Below are 23782 nucleotides of genomic sequence, written 5' to 3'. Positions count from 1 at the left end.
ATCAATCACTCACTGTTTCTCTCTTTCTCCCTCCCTGACCAGTGAGTGTGTGTGTTTCCCAGCCCTGAAGAGCATACATCTCATTATCCAATCCAGGTGGACTGAAGAACATCTGATTTGTGCTGCCTGGGAATCATGCCACTGTGGTTTGTGTGCCCAAAACTCAAGTGGGTAAATATTCTGATGCCGTGTCTTGCTGTCACCGATGAGAGCAGAGCTTTCAATACTGAATCTTTGCCAGTGCCAGCAAGATGTCCTTTTGGTTTAGATGTATAAACGCTGACTCAGATGTGTGGCTGGATTTCAAGGTTTTTTAATGGGATCAATTCTGAAATGTTGTAAATGATTTTGATTTAAAGTCTTTCCATCGTGTACTCTAGTAATGTAAACTGCTAATACAGTCAGAGATGCTGAGAGGTTAAACATGATGTGACATTAAAGGAAGTTTACCCAAAACTAAAAATTCTGGTAACATTTATTCACCCTCATTTTCTTCTTTTGAACACAAAAGAAGATATTTTAAGAATTTTTGTGTTCATGTAATGTTGTTTGGTGACAACGTTCTTCAAAATATCTTCTTGTGTGCTCTGCAAGAAAAATAAATGAAAAGAAGGTAAGTAAATTATAAAAAAAAATATTTTTTAGGTGAAGTTAAAACCTGGAGGTAGACATAACATTTTTACACATTTTTTAAAATCTAGAATCAAAGGTACACTGTAAAAAAATTCTGTAGAAATTACAGTATTACTGGGTATTACTGGCAACTAGCTGCCAGTAACTTATTTTACATTTGTTATTTACTGGCAACAGTTTGTTCAAGTTAAATGAACATGAAACATTTTCAGTCTTTATCACCTACAGTAAGTTACTGGCAACCAGCTGCATAATTACAGCTATTTTACACAGAGTGTAAAATAAATTCAGAATAATTATACTTATCAATTTAACAAATTTACATTTACAGTAGTAGACAAATGTGATGTCTTGCCAAATAATTTTCTCAAATAAATAGGCTACCAAGTTGACCGTTCTTTATTTTGTACTAAACTCCTCCTATTTTAACCTGAGTGAGTATTAAAAGCAAATATTATACAAATATTTCCTCCAGACTTTTTTCCATTACTGTATGCATATGGGTGATTCTTGCACTATTAAACTTATGAGGTGTCATAAAACATTTTGATAAAAATAGTGAATGCAAAGTAAGAGTATAAAAAAATAAGAAGCATACAGTTACAAACATATATTCATATGTTGCACATGATTTCAAATTACATCATACAAACCAAATTTTTCCACATTTAAGGGGGGAAATTTCATTACTACAACGTGTCCATGACTGGATCTGGGTTCTTTGACATGGAAATATTTATAATTAAAAAATCTAAAAAATAAATAAAACGCTTCAGTGCATGTTATACTATAAACATTTACAGTAAAGAAACATGTGGTATTTGGTGATCATTGGTAAATGTAGAAACAATAATAAGGAATATAAATGTGTCCAAGACCAATTTTCTCATCCTCCGCAACAATTTTCAATCATTGTTTAAGCCTTCAAGGAACTAACATTTAAAAAAACAAATAAATAAATAAATAGTTGGAAGGGACAAAATTAGAATGACACTCAAGATGGCTACCTGGTAAGCGGTTCTTATTTTTTCTCTCCAGATAAAAGTTGAAATTTTGTTTGTCATAGTACCTAGACAACTTTTTAGTTCTCATTACCGAAACATGAGTTTGTAAACGCATATATTTAATGTAATATCATGTTGCGGTAATGACAATTTTTGATCATGATAATCTAAAACATTTAAATAATTCTGTAGGAAATATTTTTAAATCCTCTAAAAATAATGGTTATAGTAAGTTCAGACCTTAATCTTATATGTGCAAAAAAATTGGCTTCAAGGGCTTTTTAAAAAATCTGATGCTGGATACCTTCTAAATCTGGATTTCGTGAGAATCACCCTATTTTGGAGCTTTTTAAACTGGTGCAGCATTGGCATACTTACATTTTATTAATGTAAATGAGTTTGTATATAATGCAATACGTTTGATTCCTGATAGACTGCTTTCCATGAGTCTAAAAATAAACATTTGGACATTTGCCAGTCCTGCGCTGCGCGCTCGCCCTCCCTACTCGTGTGTTGTTGGTTACTAAGCAACGTATGCGCGCCACATAAGCTGCGTCATATCCTGTGTAGGGGCGCATCGGAGCTTGTTCAGTCGATCCTCTCCGACAGCTGAAGGCTGGACGGCGACTGTCGAGCTCTGTTCTGGTGTTTTATTTATTTTCGCTGTAATGCAACGAATAACTTTACAACCTGTTGGATTTTCTGGCTTTGGAATACAGCAGGTGCTTTCAAAGGAGCTAAAGAGCTTTGCAACTTTACTTTTGCGTATTTGAGCTTGCCAAAGAAAAGCAACTTTACGTTTTAGTTTTGGTGCCATAACCTCAAAACACGAGACGAGAGGATTACTGAATTTGCAACTAAGGCTACGCTTTAAAATCTATGAATGGGAACGCAAGGGTTTGATAATGGTCAATTTGGAGCTTTTGGTTTTTAGGTGGAGAATCCGAACGTAAGGGATTCACAGTTGACGGAGACATTGGAGAAGCTCTAGCCACTTGACACTTTTAACGAAAACGAGACGCATCGCGGCTTGAAGCCACCATTGCTCAAAAGGTGCGCTTTATATATATATAATACGCATAACTTATAACTACTAAACTTATTTAAATTCCAAACTTTTTGCTTGCATCTTGCTTTAACAGTTATATGTTTGGTCGTTTTAGGGCTACTGTGATCGATGCCACCCGTAGCGTAATGAGTTTGACGGGAAACATCAGGGTACCAACGCGCAATGCGCCGCTACACAGACTCCTGTAGACCCTGCACCGCAATGCTGGTCGTACCTCTCCACTTCATCGTGGCTCTGTAATCCATGCAAAGGGCGAGAGGATGAGCACAGACCTAGAGCGCCTGTCGCTGAACTCCTCCTCGGGTAACTCTGTGGCGTCCAGTGCGCGCACCTTATCAGCCAACGTAAAAAAGCTTCACAACGCGCTCAACCTGCTGCTCAGCGAGTTCGAGAGAGAGCAGTTCATCCACTGCCTCAACGTATACCACTCCAAGCGCAATGTCTACGATTTGGTCCAAACCCTCAAAGTCATACTCAACGTCCCGAGCAAGCGTCAGCTTTTGCCCATGCTGCGGTTGGTCATCCCGCGCTCGGATCAGCTTCTCTTCGATCAGTACACTTCAGAGGGTCTCTACTTAAAATCCGACGCCCTTGCGCGAAATGGTGACCCGGAAGGTGCCCAGGATGGCGCTAATTCGAGTCCAACGCAAGGGGCTCATTTCCCGGCCCATTCAGTGGCTTTGCGCGCCTCCCCTGACAACATCAGCACCAGCAGCGATGGGACAGCGAATCTTATTCCTCTATTGGGCAAGAATTTCTTACCGGAGCCCCCTGGTGAGATCCGACAGGTGACCCTTAAGCGCCACAAGAGCAACGAGGGTTTGGGATTTAGCATTCGCGGAGGCTCCGAGCACGGGGTCGGGATCTATGTGTCACTGGTGGAACCGGGTTCCTTGGCGGAAAAAGAGGGTTTGAGAATAGGAGATCAGATTATGAAAGTGAACGACAAAGTGTTTGATCGGGTCACGCACGCAGAGGCGGTTAAGGTAAGATGTTTATGTTTTAATATAATACAGGTGTTTCTGTACAATAGCTTCATTGGCAGGGCATTTCGTTAGTTAGTAGAACAAATGTGATGGGTTCGAGGGAACACACATAATAAAAATGTAAAATTTCTTTATTAAAGTGTGCTCAAAATATCTAATCACTATATTTTGTGCTTCTTTATTTGTGCACACTTTCACAGACTACTGTTGTTTTGTTGGTATTATACTTGTAAGGGAACTATTTTTAATGCCTTTTTTATTCTGTGAGACACTGGCAACCCATTCTCATGAAATGAATCATAAGCCTGATGGCACACACAGAACCGTGTTTAGATCACCAGGTTCTACCCGGTCATTTGACCACAGAGGAACCGGAGGAAGACCGCGCTTCTTTCCTTGATTGATTATTTATGCGCGACAAGCATCTGAATTTGTATTGAGATGAATAAGCTAATAAAGGTCCTTACAAATGCCGATTTTATTGACTTGCTTGTAGACTAGAGTTAAATGGTTGCACGTGGCTTGCAGATTTCTCATCGATAATACTTAGTCACCTTAAACGAGTTCATTCAGTTGACATTTAAGAATAAGTGTTGTTTCTGCTTATTTATTTTTTTTACATACTAAGCATACTTGCTAGAAAATATTTACCACGTTTTTTGTAATTCAACTGTACTAGAAGCAAGTGCGCTGTCCATGGTTCTGAAATGCGCTTTCTGTCTCGTCATAATTTACATTTACGCATTTGGCAGACGCTTTTATCCAAAGCTGTTTAAAGTGCCTTCAAGCTACTTTTTTAATCAGATGTGTTCCCTGGGAATCGAACCCACGACTTTTGTGTTGCTAACGCAATGCACTACCAAATGAACTCCAGAAACACTTATAGCACAAACAGATGACCAGCAATCCAAATACATCAAATACACAAGTTTGAGAAAACAAAGTAAACACACACCTCACACTTTGGCCTCACACTTTAACAGCACCGTCACAAATAAAAACGGTCAAAAAATTATCCCTAGCTGTCGCTTAGGAAGCATCTTTTCAATAAATACACCTTTGCACCTAAAGAGTTTATATTAGTACCTCAAAGGTACACATAGTAGTACCATATCTGTACCTAACTGGTACACATCAGAAACTTGTTAAGGGTATGGCCCTAGTGACAGCTTGGGACCATTTTTGAATTTTTTTTTGGAACGTATGTACAAGTGAATCAGGAATATCTGGATCGGCATGGAGTATTTACACGCTAACTGTTATATTTTATTGCACAGTTTAAAACATAAAGGTATCTGAGCATAATAAATAAGTTTCAGAAACGTGTTTTTTCTCAAGACATATGTCCTGTAGCTCATTAACTATAATAAAGCATATCACAACGGCAAGATTATTGGTTCAATACCCAGGGAACATGTAAACTAATGCACTACTAATTTGTTTTAAATAAAAACATTTGTCTAATGCATAAATATAAACACATAAATACTAAACCTGCAAGTCCAAATCTAATCAAGTATTGGCATATGGCTAAAATCTACTTAATTGCTTGGACACATCTCTTATTGAAAGCTCTCTTGAGGAAAGCACAGACTCTTTTGAATTCCCTCCTTCGTTCATATCTCAATAAGTCTGCGTGCCAAGAGAAAATTCACTTTAGCAATTAACTGTTTGGTGCCTTTCGGTATCGTTTTTATTTTAGGGGAAACTGGCACAGGGAACAGCCGGGTTATAAATTCCCGTCACCCCACTGTTATTACATACACAGCAAAATCACTGGTGTTAAAATAACACCCACGGTGTCAAATTTAACACTGGAAAAGTGTGTATATGTGTCCACACTACACTGTGTTAATTTAGTCAAAAGTGTAGTGTTAATTTAACAACACCCATTAAATGTTAATTTAACACTCAGTATTGTTACATTTGACCCTTTGTTCAACACTATTCATTGTTGTTTCCACACTACACTGGTGTTGGCACACAAATACAGTGTTAAAAATTAACACTCCTAATTTAAGGTCAACACCAGTGTAATGTGAATTCAACAATGTTAAGTGTTAAAATACTGATTAATAGCCACTTTTGTTGCTAATGGGTTGTTTCTATAAAAGACAAATGACAAGAAATATTGCAAAACCTAATTTTATTAAAGTACATCACATTTAATATTTACATTGATACACACAACACTTTGCATTTAACACGGCTTATTTAAATACCTCAGCTACAATTAGAAACAGAATACAGTATGGAATAATGAAAGTTATCTTATACCACAGCGCAGTGACATGAAAACCACTTATTATAAGGTCTTTAATATATCAAATGAAAGTTTAAAAAAAATTAGCCACCCTACTCAAAACTTGAACATTAAAATACACTGCAATTACCTTACTGGCAGGCAGAAATGCTTATCCTTCACAATACTAAAGATTTTTCCATAACAAAACAGACATTTCAATTCAAAAGACGTTTCATTTTTCTTAAATACGTTCCAACCTGGTATTTAGTTCTGTAGTTGTTTTACTCATGATGTAGTGGAAGGCTGCATCAGTGGTCTTCATCATGGAGGGAATGGCTTTTTGGTCCAGAATGATGCAAAAATTCTGGATGCAACTTCTGTTCCCAAGGCAGAGCAGGCAGGGCTGTGCTGATTCAACCCCCTCAAAGCATGGATTGATGCTCATCACCTAAGTGTTTTAAAAGAGTGTATTTGATGAATGCATTTGATGTGTATTTATGAACTTGTATGTATTTACATGGGGTGAACAATGCAAGCAAACTAACTGCTGAATAAATAACTAGAACAAAATACCAAAAAACTTACACAGCACAATCAGTAGCTTCAGTTGCACATTGACCCTCTCCAGTCTTTCTTCCTTTCACAAATGAAGGCAAGAGGTGAATGAGCCAGGGAAGAGCTGCCACATAACTGTCCCGTCCTAGCAAAACAGAATTTAAACACAATGAGTATACAGTTAAACTTTAAAACTGTAAAAGTAGCAAACCCATGTACACTCACCTTATTTAAACTCCTGTTGACCAGACAGAGGGTCATCCATATCTTCATCAGGATGTAGTCTGCAATTATCCTTTAATTGTTGTATGTTGGCTATTTTGCAATACATCACCTCAGCATATTTCTGCAGATTTTCAAAGACAAAAAGAGTCAAGAAAATACCAAAAAGGGTGCAGTTTTAACCATTATTTGAATCAAAATCATCTCAGTATAATAAATCATGTTAGAGACAGTGTACAGTACTAATGTACTGTGTGTACTCACATAACTAGTTGGTAAGCTCTTATCCTCCAAACTGGGTTAAGGAATAACAGTTCCAGAATTCATGGGTATGCCGTATTCAAATATAGTCTGGTAGGGTCCTATCACAAAAAATGACAATAAAGACTCTGAAAACTCAACATTCTTTTTATATTAAAAACAGCACTCAAGACAAAATATGAATCTTCATTTATACATTTTCAAAATAGTAATCAATTTGATTGCTATTTAATATGATATCAATAGCAAAACGATGTATGAGAAGATAATATATTTTTATTAAAGTTGGCAGCAGGTCATGTGAGTTTCTTGACAGATTAATAATCATAATATGTATAAAACTACATATACTAAAAAGATTGGTTAACTGTTCAGTTATGTCAAATAAAATGATTTATATGTATTAATATATAAACTTACCTTCTGTAATGAATTTATATAAGTATTAGCAGTCGTTTCTCATTGGAAGTCATCCATGTCAGGTCTTCTTTAATAAACTGCCCTAAAAACAGCATCTCTTCTGAATGATTTGAAGCACTCAGTGTGAACTTTCACCAAACTAGCATCTATAATGACAGAAAAAAAAAACGTTCGCCATACACGTTTTACACTTTCGTATGTATTTGCCATTTGCATCTGTCTGACATCTAGCGCCACAAAAAAACGTACAACACACAATGCATCCAATCCAGCAATCTGTGCATACAAATGATGATATATTCTGAGGTAAAATCAATTGTTAGTGGCGATATTTCTCCTGTTTGCATACATCTTAGATAAACACATGACGATGCGGTTGCGGTTTTCTCCGTTTTTCAGTAATTTGAATAATTAACCGATATCCGTGCACTCACGTGCATGTAAACGAAAAACACATGACGATGCGGTTGCGGTTTTCTCCGTGTTTTTCAGTAATTTGAATAATTAACCGATATCCGTGCACTCACGTGCATGTAAACGACGGTATAACTCACGGTATAACGAGCATCATAAGGTGAATAAACGAGCTTTCATTTAACTTAATTTCATACCTTCAATTTGTAGTGCATGTCGCGTTTTATCATGGTTCAATTCTTTCATTCATATCTCTTGTTAATATTATCCTTATTGGTTAAAACTTTTAGCTAGCAGTTTAACTTTATACTAAACTAACAAGGGAACAACGTAACACAAGGTAGCTCTGATTAAACTGAACCATATAACGAACAAATGGGAAATAAAATGGGAAAAATATCTTATTTAGGTTTTTTGGCATATGGCTGCGTAGAGTCAGACAGAGAAATAACAGTTTAATTTAGCCAAACCATGTGAATATTATGAGACTGATTTACCTGCTCTCTTCAGTTCTCCTCTGAAAGAAAATGGCGGTAAAATCCCTGACAGGAAATGTTTAGTGGAGGCGTGGCTTGATTTACACCGCTCAGAGTGAAATCTGATAACACCCTTGTTTAACACTGGCACTGTCGTGAATATAACACTGGCCTAGCAATGGCAGTGTTATTTTATTACCAGATAGTGTTAAAACAGCATCAACACTGTGTGTTTAACACCATCCCTGAAAATTTAACACTGGTGATTTTGCTGTGTAGAAGCTCCTCCCAGTTAATCATATTGATCTGCGTGAGTGAATGGACAGGCTGAAGACGACCTTCTGCTGGACTTCAATGAGCAAAGTGGGTTCTGTTGGTGCAGATTAATTCAGTACAGTATATTCACATGCTCTCTGGATGCAGATGCTTTCCAAGATATCTTTTTCTTAAAGTTACTATCTGCACTCTTAAAGGGACACTACACTTTTTTTGAAAATATGCTCATTTTCCAGCTCCCCTAGAGTTTAACATTTGCTTTTTACTTTTTTATAATACATTCAGCTGATATCCGGGTCTGGCGGATCTAGTATTCTAGTATCTAGAATCTAGTATTAAAGCGGAATTTCGTGGAATTTTACATATTTTGAATAAAATTATGTTTTTGTGTGGGAGACGAACGTATGTCTGGGGGAAATGCAGACCGGGGGAAGTAAATCTGGGCGACACACCCCCTCCCGTCGTTTCAGACCGCCTCCAAAACACTGAAACCAGGTGCGTGTGTAAATGCATCTTTTACAGTCATTAAGTAATCGTGTTATCCAGTTTTTCCCCAAATTATTTACATTTTAATCAGTAACATTAAAGGCACACTCTTTTTATGACTAAAATAACAGTAAAGGGTAAAATAAATTATTGCCAAAAATTAAAACGGATAAAACGGAATTTGCTAAAATTAAAACGGAGAAAACGGAATTTGGGAAAAAATAAAACGGATTTTATAGGGCCCTAACGATGTAACTACAGAAGAGTCACGTTTTAAATAGGAAAAATGTTGCAACTCTTTGGTTATTTTTTGCGCAATGCTAATGGTCTAATCGGATTCAATGAATTGTGCTAAGCTATGCTAAAAGTGCTAGCGCCAGACCCGAAGATCAGCTGAATGGATTCCAAAACAGTAAAAAATCAAATGTTTAACTCTAGGGGCGCTGAAAAATGAGCATATTTTCAAAAAAAGTGCAGTGTCCCTTTAAAAATGAAGCTGTTTTTGGCTGAATGGTTTTATAAACCTTTAACATTCAAATAACCTTTCTGGTTCTATGCTGTGAAAAAATGCTTGTTTAGATTATAAAAAGTAATGAAAGAAATGGTTCTTCTGAAAACCTAGTTGAGGAACTCAAAATGGTTCTGCAATTTGCTTATAATAAAGTCTTTTGATCTCAAACTTTAATATCCTGACAAATAAAAGCATAGATACTTTGTGATCTCTTCCAAAACTCTAAAGACGACAGGTGTGAGATTACTAGATTTGTTTTTTTTACGTGAAACATCTGAGATTTAATCTCATTGGCTAGGGGAAATAAAATATGACCTGTCAGTGCGGTTACTGTTTACAGAGCTACTCTGATAAATGATGATACCTTCTGGTATAAACCCCATTTCTTGCCTTAAGCATGGCTGGATGAGAGAAACAATATGTTCCTTCTCCCCTTCTTCCTTACTCTTACTTTTCATTTAGAGCCTCTGTTTGATTACATTGACTTGATTGTATTTTAATGCTCTTGTGTCTCTTAAACAAACCAAAACAACAGCATTTATTTTACAAACCGCTGTCACATTGGCTCAAGATTTAGAAGGGTGAATCCCTCTTGCTTTTGTTGTCCTGACACTAAGAGATGATTAAGACAGAAGTGTTTACCATCCAAGATGGAACCAAATGCTTTGCAGCAATCTCAGTTAGAGCCAGAAGAGAAGATTTATTACTAGGTCAAGCCTCTAACCGTACCTGTCCACTAGTGCAGTGTGAAGAGCTAAGGGCTGTTTTCAATTCATTCTGGATGAGAGCTCAGTGACAGGCTTGTGCAGGGGATTGTGGGATTGACAGCCGACAAAAAGTGTCAAATGCAAATGAGAGGTGAAAAACTGCAGGAGGCAGCCAGCCGCTTGTGAAAGCGGAGAAGTCTGTCATAAGCTTTACAAAATCCAGTAGTGCCGGCGTTTCAATGCTATACCACATTGGTACATATTATTTTATTCAGTCCTGATGTCAGATACAGTTTGCAGCTATCTTATTACGGCTATGCTATGGCTGGGTTAACAAAAGTGTGTTCAGTGTACACAAAACCATTGCTATCCTGCATATACCCAATAATAACTTCACTACACGTGTGAAGACAACCACACTGCTGTTCATTTTAGAGACACACCCCCAAAGCTGTCGATAGCATTTTGATTGGTTAAACTTTAAAGACCAAAGGGCTGTAAGTTAGGATTATCTTACTTTAAATAAAATGTAAGATGCTTATAACAAAGACAAACCTTATAGTGCTTAATAGTTTTAACACACTTTGTCTTATTCTTCGCACCCAAAACAATGATCCATGCTCCCATGAACGGTGTGCATTTCATGGGTTTAGATCAGAACCATTGTGCCCTTTATCTTGATTTACTTTCACCATAAAACTAAGAACATACACTGCCTATCTCTGACAGACCTCATCAATTTGAGGCTAGCCAGGATTAATGATCGCCTATTACTCCCTGTTGGGTATCTGTTGATAAATGACTAGTGGATCATCAGTCCACATTGCTCTAACTTTAAGACCCCCCTCATCTTTGTGATATACTGGTCGCGGGTCTGCCACTTGGACGGCACATCAAGCCTTTTTGGTTAAAGGCGGGGTGTATGATCTTTGGAAGCCAATGTTGATATTTGAAATCACCTAAACAAACATGCCCCTACCCTAATAGAATCTGGACCTTCTTTTGATAGACCCACCCCACACATATGTAACCCAGGCAACGATGACGGTTAGTAGACATGCCATAACTGCTGATTGGCTACAAGTGTGTTTTGGTACTCGACTACCTTTTCCAAAGTGTTTTTCAAAAGTTATGCACCCCGCCTTTAATAGTGTGGGTTTGTTTTCTCCAAGCCTGAATTGAAAATCTCTGATAGTGAGTGAAAACGAGGAGTTTAGACAATGTTGTAAATGTTGCGTTTAATAAAGAGCATGTGCTAGATGGCAAAACTCCTTTTAGCACATTGTTAAATAGATTTGACGTTTGTCCTTGTTAAAGGAAAGAGTTCTGAAAGATTTTTGGCTTCGGTGTGTATTTTGACATATTACAGCATGAAAAAGCACAGTGCGGTAAAAATGTATTCACTTGCCAAAAATACTTTTATGACCTTTTATGGCTCCAAGGCCATTATGTATAAAAACAAAAAACTAAAATTGTGATACTAAATTTACATCCTTATTTTATAGCGCTGCATGAATGAATCTCATTTTCTCTTGTTCTCTCGCATGCACACACATACACACACAAATGCTGAATTATTGTATGAAAATGAAGCGTGACGCTCTGACTTGACTTGGCAGTCTCTCTTCCATGCTGCAGGGAACCCGGAGAGAAACAGAAAATATTTGACTGTTTGTTTCTTACTCAGATTAAACATACTGTATACTGAAAAAATCCTCCACTAACAGTTACACAAAGCCATTTTATGCTAAAAAGGTTGCACAAGGTTGAGAGTTTTGATTTTCCGGTATTTTTTTCACGCTGCCAAAAGACGATCAAAATTTTTTCATCATGTTTTTTCGGTTTCTAAGTTGGGTGTGTAAGATACCAAATCCAATGCTATGTCATCTTAATCAGTGTCTTGTTGACTAAAACATAGCATCATTTTGAAATATGTCTGCAGCTCTTACCAACTTTTTTGGTGGGCTTGAAAATATTTTGACCCAGCGGGGTTAATTGTAACGCTGTGTTATAACCCCTCAGCACTTATGATATGAAAACGCTAACGTTAGCGTAATTCTTGCTGTTGTTTTAAATAGGCTACACACGAATGATTGCTGACTGGCAAAAAAATTAATGTGTCTTATCAAAAATTTATTTTTGTTCATATCTTTTAATATTGATTGAATAAGGTCAAGTCAAAGATTGAAATCATAATGAAATGAATGGCTAAAATCAGACTTTGATGCTCATTATCTCAGAATTTGATTTTGAAACTGTAGTATGGTTATTACAGACTGGGTCACATATAAAAAAATTTTTGTCATAATTGTGCTGCTTTTTCTCACATATTTAAATCCATTTATAATTGAACTATTGTTGGAAAAGGGCTGGATGAACGAATACAGTGTGGATACCTGTCTACTATAGACAGATATATAAACAATATCGACTTTAAGTATATAGACGAAATAGTATTGAAATATTTGCCTACAAACTTAATTTTTCGCAAGTGTTACAACTAACCCCCTGCCTGTTACAATTAACCCCACCTATGGGGTAAGTTGTAACGTTTGCACTTCTGTCACGTTTGGTGTAATTGTCCAAGAATGGTACTAGAAACAAACGTCAAATGTTCATTTGTAGCAGAGATGTGTGTGTTGCTTGTGTAAAAATATAATGAATCAAACTCAAATATTTTTTGAATGATTGAGCCAAAACCAAAAAGCGTTAGGTTGTGCCTTGCTCTCCCCTACATATTAGGACCTTTTTGAAGGGTACTGCCTCAGTGACAGCTTGGGACCATTTATGACCACGACAGTGTGTCTATTGATTTATTTATACTCTGTACTTTTATTACTTGTACATCTACTCTTTACTAGCTTGTACATCTGTACTTTTCTGAAACAATGTACATGCTTGTACTGCTGGGTGTAATTCTGAAGCTTTGTATTACAGCGCTCTAGAATACTTTGCTTTAGTAGCGACTGTCATTTGTAAGTCACTTTAGATAAAACTGTCTGCTGTATGCATAATTGGTAATGTATTGCTTTATAGAATAACTGGACCACTCATTTTATTGTAACATAAATAACAATTAAAACTGCAAGCAGTGATGGAAGGGCCCTCGCACACCTGACACCGCCACGCCGTGGCATGAGAAGAATTAAAGGGAACAGTAGTAAATAGGCATTTAAGCATGTAAACATAGGTGAACCATTTAAAAGTGTAGTATAATGTGCCACATTTCCTGTTGCTAATTACAAATGACAGCGAGGTAGCATCGTGTAAGATAGCATGAGAGAGAGAGAGAGAGTGAGTGAGCGAGTGTGTGTGTGTATGAGTGACTACATGTAAATATTGGCACGTAGATGTGTTCTGTCCAGGACTCTTATCAATCATGTGAAGTTTGGGACAAATCTGACATTGCATTATCATTGTAAACATGTTACTTCCTGTTACCAGCTGGTGGCGCTATGACCGTAACTGACTATTGGCATCATAAGTGACTATCAGTGATGGGAGTAACGCGTTACTGTAACTCCACTATTTTTTTAAATCAAGTAACGCAATTACAATTACTGAAATTTAAATGAGTTCGTTACGCGCGTTACTCTATTTTGTAAAAAAATAGACAAGACATATCTGACGTCGCAGGACTGTAGTTGGCAGCGCAATGATTTATTACACTTCATCATAGCTGACAGTGCATATAGAATGAACATGAAAAATCTAAACGGGACAACATACCTTTGTTTAAAAATTGTGCGCAAGTCATAATCCATCCGGTCTCATGTTTGTAAATTATCTTCACCAAGCAATCGCAGTATGACATCAACTTGCATTTGTAGTCCACAAAGGTAATAAATCTAAGAAATGATCATATATTCTTAGATGTTTACATCGGCTTCATGGAAGAGAACGATCCGCGATTGTTGTTTCCACTAAAATATTCACACTGCGGTGTACACCCGTGTTAAAACTCCATAGTATGTGTGAGCTCGCTTTTAGTTTTAGTTTCAGTCTCTCCGTATCCGAACAAAAAATCCACTCGCTCTGTGTCCATCTGACAAAACAATCCACTCGCTCTGTGTCCGTCCGACAAAACAATCCACGTAGCCTACTCCGTTTTCTGAATAAATATCTTCCTTTAATCCTGTGTATCATTTAAATCCAACAGAAAACAAACAATATATGACCAAAGAGCGCAGTCCCTGTGGCAAGCTTCACAAGCTGTGTTCCAATTCAAGTGCTGCACCCTACTAAGCATGCAATAAAAGGTGAGCACTTGCCCATTCAAGGCGCTCAGAAGTTCGCGAAGAGAACTGAAATGAGACGGTCTAACCTTCGGAGGACCCATAATTTGCCTCATCTGCTGCACACGCATCGTGCCTGTCAGCAGGACACAGCGGAGACGTTTCTAACTTATTAAAATAAATATGAAATCAGAAAAATTATAATTTATTTTAGAAAATTTGACATGTTGACACAATTGTCTCCAAATTTTTAAAGAGACACTACACAATTTTAACACATTTTATATTTTTGTAAACATGCAGAATATTTGTCTAAATGGTCTAAATGATATACATAAATAAACTAAGTTTAAATATTAAGATAATTTCTAACAAAAATATTCAAAGGTTGAATCTAAAGCAAAATAGGCTCCTACAGTATGTGATATATTAGAGTCTTATGTGTAAAATAGCCCATCCATATCATTTTACTGTTTGACTGTTCAGTACTGTTCATATTTACATTTAAAAAGCAGACATAAAAGTAACTTAAAAGTTACTTTTCTAAGTAACTAATTACTTTTGATATACAGTATCCGGTAGAGTAATTCAGTTACTTTTAAAAGAAGTAATTAGTAACTGTAACTAATTACTAATTTTTTAGTAACTTGCCCAACACTGGTGACTATTGACATGTAGATGTGTTCAGTCCAGGACTCTTATTAATCATGTGAAGTTAGGGAAAGATCGGACATTGCATAATCAGTGTAAACATGTCACTTCCTGTTGTCAGCTGGTGGCGCTATAACCATAAGTGACTATTGACATGTAGATGTGTTCAGTCCAGGACTCTTATTAATCATGTGAAGTTTGGGACAGATCAGACATTGCATAATCAGTGTAAACATGTCACTTCCTGTTGTCAGCTGGTGGCGCTATAACCATAAGTGACTATTGACATGTAGATGTGTTCAGTCCAGGACTCTTATTAATCATGTGAAGTTAGGGAAAGATCGGACATTGCATAATCAGTGTAAACATGTCACTTCCTGTTGCCAGCTGGTGGCGCTATAACCATAAGTGACTATTGACATGTAGATGTGTTCACTCCAGGACTCTTATTAATCATGTGAAGTTTGGGACAGATCAGACATTGGATAATCATTGTAAACATGTCACTTCCTGTTGCCAGCTGGTGGCGCTATAACCATAAGTGACTAATGACATGTAGATGTGTTCACTCCAGGACTCTTATTAATCATGTGAAGTTTGGGACAGATCAGACATTGGATAATCATTGTAAACATGTCACTTCCTGTTGCCAGCTGGTGGCGCTATAACCATAAGTGACTATTGACATGTAGATGTGTTCAGTCCAGGACTCTTATTAATCATGTGAAGTTTGGGACAGATCAGACATTGGATAATCATTGTAAACATGTCACTTCCTGTTGCCAGCTGGTGGCGCTATAACCATAAGTGACTATTGACATGTAGATGTGTTCAGGTCATGACTCTTAGCAATCATGTGAAGTTTGGGACAGATCGGACACTGTATGCCTGAGTTCCAGCAACCTGTTTCATAGCGAAACATCAAACTTTGGCTGGCCGAAACAGACACAAATTTTAATATAGAATCAAATCCTTCGCAATTTAGCATCACAAAGGCCTTAAGATGACACTCGCCAAATATGATGATGATCCGACGAAAACTGTAGGAGGAGTTAGTTAAAGTATGACTGCTGGAAATGAGAAAAACTGAGCCAAAATCTGAGAAATAATTCAAAATAGCTGACTTCCTGTTTGGTTTAGGGCGTTGCTCCAAGAGACTTTTTTGTAGGGCTTGTAATAATACATTAGCATACCGAAATTCGTACATGTAAGTTAAACACAGTCCAAGGGCTGCTTCATTCAATATTTGAAAGTGGCGCTAAAACATGTTCCTTCAGGTTGCCAGCTGGTGGCGCTATGGCTATAAATGAAAATTGTTATGTAGATGTGTTCAGGTCAGGACTCTTAGCAATCATGTGAAATTTGGGACAGATCGGACACTGTATGCATGAGTTCCAGCAACTTCCTGTTTCATTGGAAAACATCAAACTTTGTCGGGCCAGAACCGACACAAATTTTTACGTAGAGTCAAATCCTTCGCAATTTAGCATCACAAAGGCCTTAAGATGACACTCACCAAATATGAAGATGATCCGACGAAAACTGTAGGAGGAGTTAGTTAAAGTATGACGCCTGGAAATGACAAAAACTGCGCCCAAATCACAAAAATTACTCCGAATAGCTGACTTCCTGTTTGGTTTACGGCTTCGCTCCAAGAGACTTTTTTGTAGGTCTTGTCATGCTACAGAAGCGTACCGAATTTCGTAATTGTACGTCAAACACAGTCCGAGGGCTGCTTCGTTGAAAATTTGTAGGTGGCGCTATAGAGCCATTTTCCCACGCCTAATTCTAAAGCCTACACCACATGTAAATTTTCATCACTCTTGACATTTGTGCAAAATTTCATGAGTTTTTGAGTATGTTTAGGCCCTCTAAAGTCCCGCTGAAGTCGGAGAAGAAAAATAATAATAATAATAACTCCTTGAAGAACAATAGGGTCCTCACACCCCGGTGTGCTCGGGCCCTAATTAATGTATTAACACAAGACACAGTGTTTACAACCAACCTCGGCTCCCAATCGACTTGTTCATCTGTTTTATGGATGTGCATTTAATATAATCATTATTTTGTGTGTGGTATAAATAATTGAAGTTTGAAGTAATTAATAAACCTCTTGTTTTTGTCCTCTCTTAAGCCTATAAGAAAGACACAGACATGTAATCAGATATAGTCAAGCACCTCCCCTTTCTTGCTGAACCCAGCTTCCTATTGTCCATGGCCATCTGTTGCATGAGCTCTTGTATTTGGATGACTGGCCGCTTTTAGAGAGAGAACGGATGTTGAGCTAAAATGTGCTGTGTCTACATCTCTAATTATGAGACACTGCAGTATTGATGATATGCAAGCCTTTTCTCATTGGCCATTTTGCTTGCTTTGGCATGTGATTGGCTGATGCCTTATTTGTTGACTTGTGCTAGTAAATAATTGAAGAAACTCCACCTTGTCTCAACACGTACACAAGTCATGTCAGAGAGAGAGAGGGGGGGGGGGGACTGTGGGATGTAAATATGTAAAGATGACTTTCCATCTGTCTGTGTGTGTATATACATAAATATAAGAATGTATGAGCTCAACTTGATTTTTCCAAGTAAGAGATGTTCTAGAATCAACATTCCTGTAGAAAATCCCTATCCATACGTGATACCAATAACATAATACTATATGGAAATCGTAGGTGAATAACAATGGTGTAGAAACTCACCCTGTTTATAATCCTAAATTTTATTTGAACTTTAAACTTATCCTTCAGATCTGATTGGTTGATTGGAATGCCGACCCCAAAACATCTCAAAATTGAAAATTAAGAAGGCTGTATGAATAATTACATATACAAGCATGCCTATATATTGTATGTGAGTCTGCATGTAAAGGTAAATATACGGACATATGATAATAAACAATCTTAACATATGTTCAGGAGTGCAAAACCCTCTAAGTGCATCTGACATATTTTACTTGTAAAAAAGCGTTTTTTTTATCAGGCTCTTATGTTTAGGTTCAGTAATTTCACTTTAATGGTAATGAAAAGGTTTTTAGTTTTATTAGTTCTTTTGCTGCAAAACCCTCTAAGTGCATGCAAACTTTTTTGGGCAAAAAAAAAATACTTGTGCAAGACTGTAAACAGTTGCAAAATCACGAAAGATGCAAATAGAAACATTACAAATAGTCAGAATGTAAAAATAAAAAACTGAACCACACGTTAGGGGGCGCCGTGATCCATGTTACTGTCACATTTGGGTTGTATTCAGCATGTCCAAGTACTCACAAGGGACACAAGTTTGAAAGTTATCCACGGTTGTTTTGCACCCCCGTCGTTCATCCAATTTAGCTTCCGTGCTCTTAGAGGACTAAGTGAGGGTTCACACCAGATGCGAGTTCAACGATTTGCGCAAGCAGATTACATACAAACTCAATGCAAAGTCCTTGCGTGGGGTGATGCGAATGACGCGATATGGGCGGCGCGTTTGCCGCGAAAACACACGCTATTCGCCTCAAACGTGTCTTCGCTCAAGCTGAAAACATTTAACTCAAGCGAAAATTTCGCATTACACGAAGTTAAATCTCGTGAGTCATCAAGAGCAAGTAACGCGATGACCCGCGTTTGGTGTGTACATAAATCAATGCGGCGTTTAGCGGATTCTGCCAACAAAGCAACATTTCTGAATTTCCTAAGGTCGAGATTAAACGGATGTGAACCAAAGGTTTTGCTGAAGATATAATACGCGTCAAGAGCATCCGGTTCATATCATTATCTAATTTTTGACGGGGTTGGCTATTGGCAGCTTTTGCATCGCATTCCAAATTTTTTACATCCCCCTCTTTCACACAGACTCGCATAATGCATTTCTATACAAAGTCATATACATAAATACATTTTTTTGATTAATGTACACATACCCTGAATGCAAAATCTAGTTTTCCATATTATCCGTATTCCTCATTCCATTAATGTTAAACTGCACAATTGCACCCACACACCCACACATATCTGCATGTGCATGCAACTCCACCCCAAACACATACATGCACACTTTTACAAACTCATTTGTGTAAGTGTATCGTTTTATCGAAGAGATTTATTGATCCGAATGACATTTAAGGGGTACAATCTGCATAGCATGTGAGATGAACACAACCATACGTCTAGTAAAGTGCATTTTACTGCCCCAGTGTGCTTGCTTGTACCCATGTGAGCGTGTTTGTCTGTAACAGGAAATTTGTAAGCACAACATGAATCGCCAGCATGTGGGTTTGTTTTGTTTGTCCCATCTGGTGTTTAGTGTCATGTGACTCTCTAATGACCTCTCTTTAGCGTTTGCTGAGCATAGCAGTAAAGTAACAGTGTGAGATTGGCTGTTTAGCCCGTCTGCTGGGAACAAAACATTAAGTGACTAAATGGCCGCCCCACTCTGTGAGGAAGTTCACACTGAGTCTTAGTCAACGTGCATGTGACACTGTTACCGAGCTGTACCTTTCTACCCTGAGTCACTACACTTGACAATTTTCACTGCCGCATGCGAGAAATGGCGGTAATTGACCTACAAAGGTTACTTTTGTGTAGTTTTTCTCTTTCCTCTCAGCGCTATAGCTTTAATGTCATCTGCCCCAGTTGTCTGTACAGTGTGTATTGAGATTCTGTATTAATGATCTGCTCTAGGCCCATCGATCTGGATTTTATTGGCAATGGATGTCATTTCTGATTTGCTGGATGGGTTTATAGCCGCGCTCTTCACTGGATTCATCTGCTAATTGACCCTCTCTTTCTGTGGTGTGCATTTAAGTAAGGTTGAGTCAGTAAGCGGCGTCATCGAGGCTGGTGGGCAGCATCTCGGTGCCCAATATGAAAACACAGAGCATTAAAATGTAATAAGCCACACCTGAGTCTGTTTATAAGGCTTGCGTATGAAATGATTGTAATTATCTTTGTCTTGCGAGTCTTTAGTTCATGCATTCGTGGAGCTCAACGGGGATCTCAAAGCAATCTCAAGCAATTTTTCCATATAATTACTGTGTTAATCAAAAATGCAATATTAAGTGGTAACACTTAGATTGTATTTGGTAACATTAGTTAATTTCACAGTGTAAGGACACACCAAATAGCACAGACTGTGAGGTCGGCTCACATTGCCCCCATGCCACACCAAATGAATGTTGGCCAAGTATCACGTCTGTTCTGCGCCTACGTCAGATGACATAACTTTTTGTACCAGCAGGTGGCAGTAGTTCATATTGATCATTACTTAAAAGGATAGTTCGGCCAAAAATGATATTAAACCCATGATTTACTCACCCCCAAGCTGTCCGAGTTGTATATGTCCATCATTTTTCAGACAAACACATTTTCGGATATTTTAGAAAATGTTTTAGATCTTCCAGTTGATTAAATGTAATGTTATGGGGTCCACCCATAGTCCACGACCTTCAAGTCCAAAAAAAGTGCAAACAAAGGTCTTCTGAGGGTAATCCACGCGGTGTTGTTGTAGAAATATCCATATTTAAAACTTTATTAACGAAAATAAATATCTTCAGGTAGCGCCGCCATCTTGGACTCCTCTGTATTCAGGAGAGAGTATTAGCGTAGTGTACGCACTTTTCTTAGTGACGTATGACAAATTCGGAGGGCGGGAGCACAGAGCAGCAGCAGAGTAACCTCCGTAGGCTGCGTAAGCTCTCATCCTGAATGCGGACGCGACTAAGATGGCAGCGCTGCCGGAAGGTAGTTATTTTACGTTACAAAAATGCAATTATCTTAGCTTTTAGGTATGTTTGAAGAAACTGTGATAAAAGAGAACAAATGAAGATAGGATGAAACAGGGTTTTTGTTTAAAAGCAAAGGGTATGTTCTTTAATTTGTATATTTTGTGGAAGACATTAAACTTTTGTGAAAATCATAAAAAATTATATTGCTGACTGGCAACTTTTTTTTAAAAGCTAGTTTGAAATAGTTAAATATTTAAACCCACGATGCAAAACAGATCTCAATGCAGTGCTCACACGCTGTTTTAGAAGTTTTGTGTGTGTGTGTTTGTGTGTGTGCGCGACTCCATGGGCCCTATCTTGCACCCAGCGCAATTGACTTTGTCAGTGACGCATGTATCATTCGTATTTTGCATCGGCGCACAGCGGGTTTTTCCCTCCATAGACGCACGTCGGTAAACTAGGGAATGAACTTGCGCTCCCTGGGCGGTTCAGCGCAAAAAAGGAGGCGTGTTCCGGCGCAAACCATCCCTGATGCTATTTTGCAGTTTCAAAAAACAATTGCGCCACTGACCAGAAAAAAAAAGTTTAAAGTCAGTGGCGCGTTGCGCGTTGTTCATTATGCTATTTTAAGGGCGCATGCTTGACCATAATGTATAGCGTGCACAACGCGCATACACTTTGCTTTTCTAATATACACAGATGCAACAGTTATTTTTGCAAATCATAAATTGTTACACTTAAAAATATTAACACCTGAGATAAGGGAAATCATTGTGGTGAGCATTGTGGTGATAGTTTTTATTTATTGTGTGTGGCTGCGTTAAAAAATTCTCATGCAAATAACGATTAAAATATTTTCATAAGTTTGTTGTGTGGCTGTATTACGTTTATTTTATGTAAATAATAATTAAAATGTTTTCATAAGAAACCTTAATGTATATGAACTTGATTTGTAAGTGTACTTTGGGGTTGGACCTTGCTTGCGTTTCTTGGGTCCGATTTCAAAGCCCCCAAACCCTTTCAGCTGTGAGGGTGGACGCAGCGATGTCCTCTGCTGGCGTCTGTGTAGAGGCAGATCCACCTCCCGTTACACGGCGTGCCCGATTTATGCTGGCAAGCTTGGGATTCCCCCGTCTCCTGATGAGACTGTGGCTATTTCCTCTCACGGCTGTTTAACCTACGCTGATTTGGGCGGGTTTCTCCTATCCCCATACAAAACAACTTCTCTTTCTTTGACTGCTCTTACAAGAACGTGGGTCTCCTCGGCTGTTAACCGCTCCTGGCGTGCGCCTGGTAAATCCGTCATAATAATAGCAACCCGCCATGGAACTTGCGCCCTTGCGTTTAAAGGGAATGTTGGCTAGCGTTCTGATTGGTTTATTTGACGTTACGCCCAAACCACACCTATGAATAATGAACCTACTTCAGACAAACCCCTTATTGATTTGCGCCCGGCGCAAGAGTTATTTCTCACGCCGGGAAAATAGCAACAGCGCCCAAGATCCGCCCACAAACTCACTTGCGCGTTGCGCTTCACACTTGCGTTTCAGATCGTTAAAATAGGGCCCCATGTGTTTAAAACCAGTGCCCAGAAATCTGCAGATTGTGCACAAATACTACCTGGGCATCGAAAATGTGGGTAGATGCCATTTTCATTTTCTTAAACAATTGCTGTTATAGCCTAAAAGTTTTGTTCACCTTGTTTTCCGCCTAAGTTTTGATTCCTGCTCACAATAATGAGATAATATAACTCACATGTACTCACATGTATGAAAAAGAATTGTATGAAAGGGATAGTTCATCCAAAAATGGAAATTCTGTCATCATGTTGTTACAAACCTGTATAAATTTCTTTGTTCTAATGAACACAAAGGAAGATTTTTGATAAATGTTTGTAACCAAACCATTTGTGGACCCCATTTACTTCTGTAGTATTTTTTTTCCTACTATGGAAGTGAAAGGGGTTCCACGAATGGTTTGGTTACAAAAATTTCTCAATATCTTCCTTTGTGTTTATCAGAACAAAGACATTTATACAGGTTTGTAACAACATGAGATTGAGTAAATAATGACAGAATTTTCATTTTTGGGTGAACTGTCCCTTTAAGGTGCAGCTAAAACTATGTGCAATTTGTTTTCTGCATTTATATTTTATTTATACCGCTTTAAAACCTATGGCATGAAACTTAAATGACTGTTAAATATTGATGTATTTGATCATAAATGTAAAGAGTGGAACATTTAGTCAGATGTAAGGCTTTTTATATTCCTTTTAACCTGTCGACATGCTGGGACTTTGTCATGGAGCAATGCTTAAAAATTCTTCAGTGTTTCCGCTATATGCATTCAACCGTGGCGGCCCGCCACGCCTAAAACATCCCCGCCACGCCTGCGGTTGTGGATAGAAGGGATACAGCAAACGAAATCTCGCCGGATGAGGACTGTTTAATCCTAATCCTTCACCCAAACCCACCACTAAACACAACATTTCACAGGATTGTAGGATGTATGTGTATCTTATGTATCCAGAGCCGCTGTTTTCATCCTAAAAATCCTACCTCCAAATCTAATCCTAAACTTTTGGGCATTTTCTGTATCCCTTAGACAAAACCCGCGGCGGAAGCTCGCAAAATAAATAAAGCTATACCGAAATGTCCGCCCAGCAAGAAAGAAAAAAATTCCTTTCTGGATTCGCGTTGTTCACTCATTTATAAATAAATCTCCTAAAATATCATAATTTCCCCCATGGGTTTAGTTTCATGCACAAATAGATTTAAATCAACGGATGATGATTAGGCTACGTCTCTGTTTTGAGAAATAATAATAAAATAAATAAGTCTACACGAAATATGTTATAATTATCAGATTGACAAAACGAATAAAAAAAGTATTTGAGTTTCTGTTCTTTTTTTGTGATGCGCTGTTAAAGCA

The 23782-nt window shown here is 37.9% G+C and overlaps 1 protein-coding gene and 1 long non-coding RNA gene across 4 annotated transcripts in view; one reads left to right on the top strand and one right to left on the bottom strand.

Moving 5' to 3' along the window:
- The first annotated feature begins 2064 nt into the window (after positions 1–2064).
- whrna (whirlin a) overlaps positions 2065–23782 on the top strand; it is a 152021-nt gene continuing 130303 nt past the window's right edge. For all 3 annotated transcript variants that reach the window (XM_065244118.2, XM_065244116.2, XM_065244117.2), the window contains exons 1-2: positions 2065–2690; positions 2801–3692. In XM_065244118.2, the coding sequence (XP_065100190.1) occupies positions 2967–3692 (726 nt within the window). In that variant the 5' untranslated portion in view covers positions 2065–2690; positions 2801–2966. The remainder of the gene's footprint in view (positions 2691–2800; positions 3693–23782) is intronic.
- On the bottom strand, positions 5892–7591 carry LOC135721690 (uncharacterized). The gene is made up of 5 exons (XR_010521541.2): positions 7396–7591; positions 6979–7076; positions 6718–6838; positions 6523–6637; positions 5892–6385 (listed from the first exon to the last, which is right to left on the bottom strand). It is a non-coding gene; the product is annotated as an uncharacterized lncRNA (long non-coding RNA).

Source organism: Paramisgurnus dabryanus, chromosome 18 (genome assembly GCF_030506205.2).
Source record: "Paramisgurnus dabryanus chromosome 18, PD_genome_1.1, whole genome shotgun sequence".
NCBI classification, from domain to species: Eukaryota; Metazoa; Chordata; class Actinopteri; order Cypriniformes; family Cobitidae; genus Paramisgurnus; species Paramisgurnus dabryanus.
This window is presented reverse-complemented; position numbering and strand designations above follow the sequence as displayed.